This window comes from Pseudorca crassidens, chromosome 12, assembly GCF_039906515.1.
Source record: "Pseudorca crassidens isolate mPseCra1 chromosome 12, mPseCra1.hap1, whole genome shotgun sequence".
NCBI lineage: Eukaryota > Metazoa > Chordata > Mammalia > Artiodactyla > Delphinidae > Pseudorca > Pseudorca crassidens.
In genome coordinates, this window is record NC_090307.1 from 51,436,390 (window position 1) to 51,448,580 (window position 12,191).

Genomic DNA, 12,191 nt, shown 5'->3' on the forward strand with positions numbered 1-12,191 from the left:
GTTCTTCCGTTTGTTTGTTTTTTAATTTGAAGACCACTGTGTTGAAGCCACCAATTAGATTATTCGACAGCAGTAGCATCCCATAAGCTCCTTATGCAGAACTTGTACTCTGTATCACTTGATGAGTAGTTCTACACTAAACTAAGTAGTTCCAGTACAGGATATCCCCTAAGTGTTTCTGAAATACTGAGATTGTAATAGATTTGGAATGACACTGTTCCAGTTGACTGTTCCAGTTGATTGATTTAATTGACCAAAAAGCATCCACTGCAGTTAAGTATGTTCTTAGATGCTTCTTTAAAGCAACAAGAGAGCGCTTTACTAGTGCAGTTTTTGTGACACACCTACTCTCAGCTACATCACTTTACAGGATGGGGAGGTATTGCCATTTGGTGGGAAGTTTGAGGGTAAGGTACCTTCAGTACAGAAGATCCTGTTATGCTTGAAATTAACACAAGTGCCCTCAGATCAACTGACAGATAAAAACAAGGTGAAAACCAGAACTGTAGGTAGAGCCTCTTCTCTCCCTTCTGCTCCCACCCCTTTCCCTCCTTCTCTGAAGAGCAAGTGAGAACAGATGTCAAGGTGGCAGAACTGCAGGGACGCTTACTTTAAATGGATAAAGGCTCAGGATTTTGTGTATGGTTTTGTTGAGGGAACTCGATATTTTGGGGCCTCGATCATTTGTTTTTGCCACTTTTCTGAAATCGAGATGAATTTAGGTACTGAAACTTATGTATTTGTTAACCAGAAGACATAATTTAGTTGATTCTTACATGGAAAGGTACAGTGTCAACAGCACATTTGCATTTTGATACTTGAAGAGCTAAAAAAGAATAAAGCTAAAGGGAGAGGCGTGGGCAGGTGTAAAAGAGTTCGGATCTTCCTGCAGTGGTGTTTTTGGAATCTACAGCAGTGCTGATCTTTTCCATTCAACGAAGGGTTCATTTTGGATATTGTGGTGAATTTTGTAGGCCTTGTTTATAGGTAAGTGAGTTGTTTAACATATCAAGTGGAGGAAGAACAGTTTTGTTTTGTTTTTTTTGGTCTAGGTTGACTTCAGCCATAGTAAAAGTATTTCCTCCTTGGAGATAAAATTTTAGATTATAGGAATATTTGCAATTCCTTAAAAATAATAATCATATAAATATTGAATTTTTTTCTGTTTTGCATGTCTTTTCTGCTCATTAGTGCTTACCATTTATTGCAATTTTTATTTCATTATTGCAGTTCTAATAAGAATAACCTCGTTACTGTAGTGATAGTAAATACTAAGATGCCCTGAGGACTGGAACTGTTCCCAAGATAATGAAGGTTTAGCCCTATTTTTGTTACAAACTTAGCATTTTGGTAGAACTGTATTTTAAGTCATATCCGGGATTCTTGGAGTGTTGTACCTAACGCATGGCTGTGAAGTCAGAACGTAGAGGGAGCTGCTGCATCCTTGGGACCAAGGGGAGGAGACTGAGAGGGATGCCAGGAAGTGGGAGGCGAGGTTCAGCAGAGAGCAGCTGGGAGCAGCGGTGAGAGATTCGCCAGCTCCAAGACCCAGGAGCAGATGTTTTGACCAGGAGGAGGTTTCAGAGGTCACCCCATCTAGTGCCTTTCAAATTGTTGGAACAGCCCCTGGCTTTGGGCCTGGAGGGGAAAGTCAAAGAGGCTCCTGACCCAGACCTGGCATCATCCTGTGCAGTTCTGCTTCCTGAAACATCTGTTTTATGTGTTGAGATTACATTTGAGAAATAGGTTGAGCTGCTAGAGTTTTTTTGTTTGTTATTTAATTTGAAGACCATTGTGTTGAAGCCACCAATTAGATTATTTGACAGCAGCAGAATCCCAGTTTTGTAGGTGAGGAAGCAGGCCCAGGAAACTTCTGAGATTACCAGCTCCTCAGGCTGCTGCCTGAAGCGCCGCATGGGCTCTAGAAGTTGAGGGAGATAACGGAATAGTTGTGGTTTTCAGAGTTCTGAAACGAGGATAGGTGAAACTGTTCATACCAAATCTAGTACCTGCTGTTTTACATGAGAGTTAGGTTACTTACATTTTATATGGTTTTAGTTAACTGCAAATTCAGATGCTATTGAATTAGATAGGAAGAACAGATTGTATCTTCAAAGGATTAAGGCTTTGCTTTCTCTGTAATCTATTATTTATTTTGCACACTAGATTCAAGGTAAAATATGGAACCAGAATCAAAATATGTAATTGAAAAATGGCAATTAAAATGTCATTACCTGGCCTTTTGTTTCCCCTCATTTGATATACCAACTATTTTGGAGGTGAACTGGAGGATTATGTCTTATGCTTTGATGTGGTACACATTTTAATATTTACAATGGTTTCAATTCTTTATTTTGTTCAAAAACTGGTTTCTTAATTTCATGATTAATGTTGAATGAAATATTCTCTATTAAAAATTTTATATGATTTCCAAATTGGCTAATGCCCTTATACTAGGATCCTGATCATTTGAGCTGAATTTGTTTGCTAGTTCTTAATCTATTTTCATTAGCTGGCAGTGTTGTGAGAAAAGACCCCATGGGAAGAACAGAACTAGCTTAGTAATTTTGCTCATCCATCCATGTGTATGTAGCACGACTGTTTTCATTCCTGATGTTGCAATTGAAGTGGATCTGAAGTGAATAATTTTCATAACCTTTTGAGTAAGTCTATATCTCCTGTCACTCTGAAGTCTTTTTTGTATATCTGTTTTCTTCCAGGTGAGGAATTTTAAATTGGAACAGGAACAAGAAAAAAACAAAATTTTGTCAGAAGCGCTGGCGACTCTAGCCACTGAACATCATGAATTAGAGCAGTCTCTGGTTAAAGGCTCCCCACCTCTCAGCATCCTTAGTGAGGACGAGTTCTATGATGCACTGTCAGGTAATTCTAGAACCCTGCCTTCTGTGTTGTTGGTAATTCACAGTTGACCACCTAAATGTCTTCTTAGGGTGGATGTCACCTTGAGTTTCCTGAAATAAACAGATGGAAATGTATCACTTCAGCTCCCCAGATGACCTACTTTTTGTGTGACATTATCAAGGCAGAAGCCCAAAAGTTTGAAATGAAAGTCATCACTGAGTCTGCCTTTGTTGACAGCGTATGCTGTGCTGGGGCCAGAGTGCTGTGAATCTGGTTTGTTCCTTTATTTGATGACTGTTAAATACCTCCTGGTGCAAGGTGCTATTATATGTTAAAGGGTAGAGAGATGGATAGTTTCTATTCTCAGAGAGGTCGAAGAGTGAAGGACACACATAAGAAGAGTTGGCTACAGTATGGTATGCTGTGTGCCAAAGGAGAGGTGAGACCTCGGTGTAGCTGAAACAGAGAAAAGGAAGAGCTTAACTTGGCCTCAGAGATACAGGCCTCAGAGCGACGTAGCATACTGGCAGCGAGCAGGGACTCCAGAGTCAGATTCCCTGAATTGGAATCCTGCCCCTGACGCTGGTCAGCTGTGTGACCGTGGGCAAGTTCCATGACCTTCCTGGTTCTCAGCTCTCACATATTTAAAATGGGGATAATTATAGTTTCCATTTCAGTGGGTTGAGTCAGGATTAAGTGGGTTCACATGTGTAAGTAGTGTTTGGGACAGTGCCTGACAGGTACCACGTGTTCAAAAAATGGGAGATGTGTGTGGAGAGGTGAGAATGACTTTTGAGAGGAGGTACTGCTAAGTAGTTTTGACTTTTTAGGAACTTCCTTCAGAATTTTGAGGTAGATGTGGGCGGGGTCATGGAAGGAAGCCTGGGAGCGGGTGGTTGGAGATCAGCGAGATGGAAAACAATTCTTTTATGTGAAGAAATTAAGTGCTTATCTAAGTAGATGAACATATACAATTGATGGGTCTCACAAAACTTGACCATGGAAGCAGGAGACCTCAGTGGATATGGAGTTAAAGGGTCAAATTAATGATAGGAAAGGGAAAGAAGCACAGTGAGAGGTTGTAGAAATGAGAACTAAAGAAGATTAGGTTAAGAAAGTTAAAATGGTGTGATGATACAGGACAAGGAAAATGATGTTGGTGGATATACAGAGAAGAGATTCATTATAGAAGATAAACAGCACATAGGAACATTAATTTTAGAAGTGTGACATGATCAAAAGAAGCGGAAAAGCTATTTCTAATAGCCAGATTTGGGAATAATTAGAGAAAGGATTGTAATGACTGTGATGATAGCAGTTAGATGTGGTATTTGTGAAAATAGTGAGTCAGATTGAGGAGAGAATGTAGAGACCGGATGTGAAAGCAGTGGAATGAGTGGCAGAGGTAAAGGAAGCATTTAACCTGATTGACGGAGGAGGGAGGAGAGGGTGAAGGACACTTGAGGCTGCTGACATTTCTTCACATCTACTCTCTGCCATGTCCAGTCCTGTTACCGCCTGTATTCCTTCTGTCTGGGGCATCCAAAAAGGAAAGCTGCCAGACAGATTATTGGATTAAATGCAAAGAGGTCTGAATGTAAAAGAACCTGGACACTTCAGCTGCTCATCTTTGCTGTCCTTTTAAAAACAAAGGAAAAATTTAATTTTTATTTTAAAAAAGGTATTTGTTATAAATAATTCAATGTAAAAGTATGTATAGTGCCCAGTGAAATTTTCCCTTCATCCCTTACCCTAATTGTGCCCTCTTCCTCAGAGATTCTTATTAACAGCTTGATAGATTCTCTTCCAGACCTTTTAAAGCATTCGCGTGGATATATGCATGTGTACGTATGGGGTTTTTAAAGAATCATGAATGGAAGTAGCTGTATAATTGTTCTAGATCTGCTTTTTCATGTAACAGTGTATCTTGGAAATCTTTCCCATCAGTGTTACAACTCTAGCTCATTCTTTTTAAAGGTTGCATAAAAGTCAATGATGTGATTTAGTAGAGTTTTCTTAGTTATTCTCTTCCTGATAGACATTTAGCGGCTACTGTCATCTTTCTACTTCTCAGTCATATTTTCACATTTATTTCCATAGTCGTCTCCTCTGGGAGAAGGCGATAAGAAGAACTACAGTCCCTGGGTCAGGATTGGCAAATGAATTTCATCTCAAGTGCCAATTCAGATTGGTTTGCAGTCAGTACTGCCTGCTTGATGGGTTGCTGTGTTGAGAAGGATCCCAAGGCTGAGTCCAGTGCCTAGCTTAGTCAGTGTGTTCCACCGTGGCTGGAGATAAGGAGCTAGAAGGACAGGTGCCTTGAGTTTACTCATCCCTGCCCTGAGTGACCCACCTGAGTTCTATTATATTTGCCTGAACATAGTAGCTTTTCTTTGGCCACTCCTACTATTTCCTACTACAAATCTTGGGAATCATTTGGTCCAATGTAAAACTGTATTAAAATTACGAATCAGATGCCCAGGGTTGAAGTGTTGCCCTGCTGATGACCTAGCCACGTAATTCACTGAGATCATAAAAGCCTTCATTTGGGAATGACTTCATCTTCCCACTACAGTCTACACATTAACCTCCATTCTCTTTCCTCTTTCTCTTCTGTTACAAAAGAAGTGTCCCCTTTTCATTAAGGCCATTCCCTCCTGATTTGTTCTGGTACCCATCTCCTTGTGCCTTCTCCAGAACTTTTGTTTAGTTATTGCTTCTTTCATCCACAGTTTCTTTTTTTTTTCCTCCCAATTTTATTGAGAAATAATTGCCTTACAGCACTGTATAAGTTTAAGGTATACAGCATAATGATGTGACTTACATACATCGTGAAATGATTGTCACAAGAAGTTCAGTGAACATCCATCATCTCATATAGATACAAAATCAAAGAAATAGAAAAAGTTTTTTTCCTTGTGATGAGACTTCTTAGGGTTTAACTTTCTTAACTTTCATGTATAACAACATACAGCAGTGTTGATTATGTTTACCGTGTTATACATTACATCCCTAGTACTTATTTATCTTATAACTGGAAGTTTGTACCTTTTGAGACTACCTTCATCCATTCCCCCTCCCCCCACTCCCCACCTCTGGTAACCAAAAATCTCATCTTTTTCTGTGGGTTTTTTAAATTTGTTTTTGAAGTATAATTGACCCGTAACAGTACGTTAGTTCCTGTTACACAACATAGTTATTCAATATTTCTGTACGTTTAAAAATGATCACCGTAAGTCTAGGCATCTGGAAGTTTGTACCTCTTAAGCTCCCTCACCTAACTCTTTCAATACCACATTATCTTAAATGCTAACTTAAAATTCCTGTAATAGTTTCCTATCGCTGCCATACCAGATTACCACAAATGTAGTGGCTTAAGTAATGCAGATTCATTCTCTGAGCTCTGGAGGTCGGAAGTCCTGCAGTCAAGGTGTTGGCAGGTCTTTGTTCCCTCCGGAGGCTCTAGGAGAGAATCTGCCTTCTTGCCTTTCTAGCTTCTAGAGACCACCTGCCTTCCTTGGCTCAAGGCCCCATCCTCCACCTTCACAGCCAGCAGTTTGACATCTTCCAGTCGCTCTGACTCTGACCTTCCTTCCTCCCTTTTATAAGGACCATAGCAATCACAGTGGACCCACTCAGATAATCCAGGGTAACCTCCCCATGTCAGGGACCTTAACTCTGTCACACCTGCAGAGTCCTTTTACTGTGGAACGTAACACATCCACAGGTTCCACAGAGACTAGGTCGGCCGTCACTGGGGGCCATTGTTCTGACTACCGCAGTTCCCAAATTTATTTCTCCAGCCCTAACCTCTTGTGAGAGACTTACATACTGAGCTGTTTGCTGGATAAAGAAAAGATGAATTCTTGATCTTCCTCCTGGAGTTTGCTTCATTTTAGTAAGTGGCACCTCTTTCCTGTCCTAAAGCTGTAAACCTGGGAGTAATTCATGGCATTCACGTGCCACCTCCATGAAACGCAGACCGGGGTCCGTCCATTCTACCTTCGCGACCTACTTTGAATCCACCTATTAATATGTTCTGTTACTACAGGGTGCGGGTTAAAAGTGTAGGTGCTGAAGCTGGAAGGCTGTTGATAAGTGATGGCTCTACCAATTCCTGTACCCGTTGCGAAATGATTTCACTTTACAGTGCCTCATTTCTTCATCTGCAAGTAGGTCATAGGATTATTGGGAGGAATAAACTAATAAATATTTGTACTTAAAACAGTGCCTAGCACACTAAGGGGCTGCCCATTGTTCGCTCGCAGTACCGTCACCTGCGCTGCACACGCTCTTGTCCAGCCTCTTAACTGATCACTGTGCTTCCAGCCTTGCCTTATTGAGGTTCACGCCGTATACACCACCCACACTGATGCTTTGTAGACAATCACATCATCACATTCCCCAGCCTAGGATCCTTCAGTGGCTCTTCACTGCACCTAGAATAAAATCCAGACTCCCTAGCGGGCCTTCAAGGCTCCTGACGTGACCCACACCTTGCCTGTCCCTTGTTCGTTCACTCGCTGGGCTCCAGCCACACCGGGCCTCCTCCATCCTCACAACGCAGCAGTGACAGAGGCTATTGGGTCAGAGGTAAGAGAGAACAAAAACAAGTATACAAACCTGTATTTCATTTAAAGCTTTTTTTAATTGCTGAATCAGAATAATAGATTAAATCAAGCCTATCCTAATATCAGTATTTAAAAGATGTGAGGGCTTCCTTGGTGGCGCAGTGGTTGAGAGTCCGCCTGCCGATGCAGGGGACGCGGGTTCGTGCCCCGGTCCGGGAGGATCCCACGTGCCGCGGAGCGGCTGGGCCCGTGAGCCATGGCCGCTGAGCCTGCGCGTCCAGAGCCTGTGCTCCGCAACGGGAGAAGCCACAGCAGTGAGAGGCCTGCGTACTGCCAAAAAAAAAAATTTTTTTAATAATAAAATAAAAGATGTGAGAAAAAGGGTTTTAAAGATACTTCTCTTAAAATATTTCTAAGTTATTTTCACGAAATGCTTAAACTGCTTTTTTAAAGTCAGTTACAACTTGTTTTACTTCCTTTAAAATTAAGTCCATGCGACTTCCTGATTTCCCTTTAAAATTTTTTTCAGATAAGCAGAATCAATGAAAATCTAATACAGTGGGTGAGACAAAACTTGATATAAGCCTACAGTGTAGTGTATTTTTTTCCAGCCGCATGGGATCTTTCGATTATTTAATTTTTTTCCAGTATGCTCAATGAGTTAAGATTTCATAAAATTCCATAAAGCAAACATTCTTCCTCACAATTTGGTTCAATTCCGTTGTGTAACCTGATTAGAAGGAACTACATCTAATGAAGCGTCACATCTTGTCCTCATGGTGTGTGTGTGCTTAAGGGATGAAATAGTTAAATCGAGTGAGATTTCTGATATTACTACCTGTGAGTGAGCACTTCCTGGGAAAACGGCTAAACCTTCATGCGTGTTAAAGCAAAAGGTTTAATGAGAAACTAGAGGCTAACTCGTTTTGTGGAAAAATTCCATTTAGCTGGCAAATAAAGAACAGAAATATGTAGAAGGTACCACTTCAGGGAGGAATAAAGCAGCGCCTTCCACATGTTCCTTCCATCGTTCTGCCCTTTTCATTTCACCCTCACTTGATGCCACCCCCTTCTTCTACCAAAGCTCTTGAATATCTCTAAAGCATCAGCTCTCCTGGGTAGCCTTTCCTCACTCCCCCAGGCAGAATTAATGCTTTCTCCTTTTGTGTTCCTTCAGTTTACACCTCTTTCATAGCCCTTTGGTTGTATTGTGCTTGTCTCTTTATGATGGTAGAGACCCTATCTATTTATATTCCTGAGGTACTTAACATAGACTCAGAGTTGCTCTGTAAATGCTTGTTGAATGCAGGTTGTTGAACAAATGTCATTGATATTTCTGTCCTCCCTAAAAATATATTGGTTTTCAGTAAAGAGCACAAAAGAAGCAGTAACACTTGCGAATTTCACGTGGTCTGCATGCACCACTTTGGATGCTATGTGGAAGAGGAGGGGTGGGTGACAGAGGAGTGAGCTGGGATGAGATGTAATTAAAAGATAAAATTTGTTCTTGAGGAATTTATGATCAAGCTGGAGGTATGAGACTTGCTTCGGGGGGGGGGGGGGGATGAAAAAGTAGCTAAGGGGGAGAAAATTAAAGGTGCTTGGCTTTATGGATGTCCTAAGGCATTATTTTACCAGTTACCTGTTTTATTACCAGTTAAATAACTTAATGGCTGTTATTCTTTAGCACTGGTCTGAGATAGCAGTTTCACTAAAATTCCTGCCTTTTGAATTTTAAAACTTCAAAATGTATTGTCTTTCTTACTGTCTGTTCATTTTCCTTTTTAGAAACATGATGAGATCAGTTGTGCAAGAAAGCCTTTCTTGCTAGGTTTTCCTCTTAATGCTATTTTGGTTAAAATGTGCATGAATAATGCATACAAATCCAATAGTGTAGATTGGTAAAACCAGTAGAACGTTATGTCACAAAATTGAAGCCAGCTTTAGCATTTCTCAGCAGTTGCAAGAGTCGATGCTCACATCTTTTTAAATCAAAGGTTTTAGAATGGAAAGTGTTAAAATAGCGACTTTGGTTTTGTCCGGAGGAGAGTAACGTAGGAAGTTATGACCCATGTGGAATAATGTTTAATCCAATAAATACAACTGGTAATAGTTGAGAAAAGAAATGACATCTCTGCTGACAGTTCACATAGAAGACGCAGGATTTGACCCAGGTGATCAGAGGTATTGGCAGGAAAGCCGAAGAGCACCGTGACCTTTTAGTAAAGGCTGTGCGCTCTGTTCTTTATGTTTCCGAGCCTGGTGTCCTCTTCTACAGTTTAGTTTTGAGATAACCTGTACAGTTCTTATCTGGGCCTTTTCTGTGAGTCTTTACTCTTGTCTGGACCTGCCTAGGATGTGGAGATCTCTCCCTCCTCTGTATTCCCAGCACTTTTTTCTCTGGTCTTTTTATTTTATTTTATTTTTGACGATTAGCCATATTACCTTGCTCTTGCCCTTTTTCTTGTTATATAACTTTTTGTGTCTTTGTTCCTCATCTTCCCCCAAACCCTGCATTTCCCTTAAGGACAGAGACCTTGTTGTCTTAACTTTTGTATTTCCTCTGTTGCCCAGTACAAAACAAGTTCATTGGTTGATATGATGTGCAGCAAATTGGGTACCACAGAGTATGGCTGTTATTAAACCCCTTCTGTATGTAGTATGGTACAACACTCTGGAGAAAATCTAAGTAGTGCCAGGGGCTCTTACTCTCGTTTTGTGTTTATAACATTAAAAAATTATCCAGCAGGGTTTCCCTGGTGGCGCAGTGGTTGAGAGTCCGCCTGCCGATGCAGGGGACACGGGTTCGTGCCCTGGTCCGGGAGGATCCCACATGGCGCGGAGCGGCTGTGCCCGTGAGCCGTGGCCGCTGAGCCTGCGCATCCGGAGCCTGTGCTCCGCAACGGGAGAGGCTGCAGCGGTGAGAGACCTGTGTACCGCAAAAAAAAAAAAATTCACTGTAAAACCATGTGCATTTTGTACTAGTGTTGAGAGCATGTCCTTAACCAGACACACTTACCCAGTGCCCACTGTGTGCAGTGCTTTGCCAGGCATGGCACTACCAAGGGAAAGAAGATCCAGTCCCTGAATCAGGGTTTCGTAGCCAGTCCAGGGGAAGAGGCTGAGCATGGAAAGATGGGCACAATGTGACGTGAAAAGGGTTTGGGCCTCCAGCCCACCAGAGCTACTCACTCCCAAGATCAGCCCCCGGAGTTTGCCGTTCTCAGTGACTATATCTACGCCGTCATCTCAGTTTTATACATCCCACAATCTAACCACTGTCTCCTGTCTTTCAACCCATTCTCTTAAAAACCCTGATCCCAACATTTCTTTGACCAACCACAGTGTCTTCTCCATGTTTTCACTGTTCCTCTCCGCTCGTGTCCTTGTTCCGTCCTTACCAGCTCAGGTGGCGCGGGCTGTCATATAATCGCCCCCCTGCCTTTCTCTCCCTGCACTGTGCTCACCCAGCCCATCCCTCCCCTCCTTCCGCACCGGTGCTCAAGTGACTGGCCACGCTGGCAGCTCTTGCTTGAGACCCACAGCTGTTTAATTTCTGTGGTGCCCTTTTGCTGCCCAGCAGTCCTATTTCATTTCCCTTGTCAGTTCCTTTTACATGCTTATTTCATACTTTTCTCACTTAAAATTTCTAATACCTTCATCCTCTGTCCTGCTCCATCGGAGGACATTATTTATGTCACTGAGAAACTCCTCGTGTTTCCACTCACACACCTGGCTGTGTACATGTGTGGGCATATTCTGCTTCTCTACATCGAAGAATGTTATGTCCCTAACTGACGCCAGCCCCTCCGTACGTGCCTGGGATCCCAGTGCCTCTGACTTACATCAGGACATTAATGTAGCTCCTTCTTTCTCCCAGGTAATCAGTTATTCCTGATGCCCATCAGCTATCTTATCTTTCAGAATGCTGTATCTTACACAGATACCTTTGATCCACATCACTTTCCTCTTCTAGAATTCTTTCTTGAACAGCCTCTATTTATGTTTATTCTCACGATTCCCCTGCAGCCGCTCTCGACTAAATCACCGCCGTCCCATACTCAGCTGCCTAACTGAGTGGTCCTCTCTCAGTTCGCATCTTTGTCGGCCTTTCACCAGCACTTAAAGTTGTTGATTCCTCCTTCCTTCCAAACACTTTCTTTACTTGCTTTCCAGAGTGCCAGTCTCTTTTGATTTTACTTCTCAGTTCCCTTTGCTTGTCGTCTTGTGTCCTTCTGACTTCAGATGTTAGCGTGTCTTGGGGTGCAGGCATTGTTTTCTACACTCGCCCTTTAGATCCTTTGTACTCAGAGTGTGGTCTCAGGATCAGTAGCGTCACCTTCACCTGGAAGCTTGTTGGAACTGCAGAGCCGCAGGCCCCGACTCAGACCTAGTGAATAAGAATTTGCATGTTTTCAAATCCGTAGGGGCTTCATATGGACATTAAAGCTTGAGCAGCTTGCCTTGCACGAGCTCATCTGGTCCCATGCCTGTGAATATTGTCCAAATTTTGCTAAGTCCAAAACTTTACGTCTCTAGACTCAGTCAGTCTTGCCCCCTGAATTTCAGACTCCTGTCTAACTGTCTACTTGGCACATTCACTTAAATATCTTATGAGATCTCCAAGGTGTCTTAGAATGTCCAGAAGAGAATTCTTGATTTCTGCTCACAAGCCTGCCCCTCCTGTGGTCCATACTTTGGTAGATGGAGGATCTGTCTTTCAGTCCATCAACATTCACATTCAGTCCATCAACAAAT

General features: G+C 42.1%; 1 protein-coding gene across 17 annotated transcripts in view; it reads left to right on the forward strand.

The window, feature by feature from the left end:
* Positions 1 to 12,191, forward strand: part of OSBPL1A (oxysterol binding protein like 1A) — a 237,814-nt gene that overhangs the window by 139,379 nt on the left and 86,244 nt on the right. For 15 of the 17 annotated variants that reach the window (XM_067699463.1, XM_067699459.1, XM_067699456.1 and 12 more), the window contains one exon: positions 2,721 to 2,883. The exons of 1 other annotated variant lie outside the window; for it this stretch is intronic. In XM_067699463.1, the coding sequence (XP_067555564.1) occupies positions 2,721 to 2,883 (163 nt within the window). Of the gene's footprint in view, positions 1 to 970; positions 988 to 2,720; positions 2,884 to 12,191 lie in introns of those variants that run through there. One more of the 17 variants, XM_067699472.1, reaches the window with a different exon arrangement.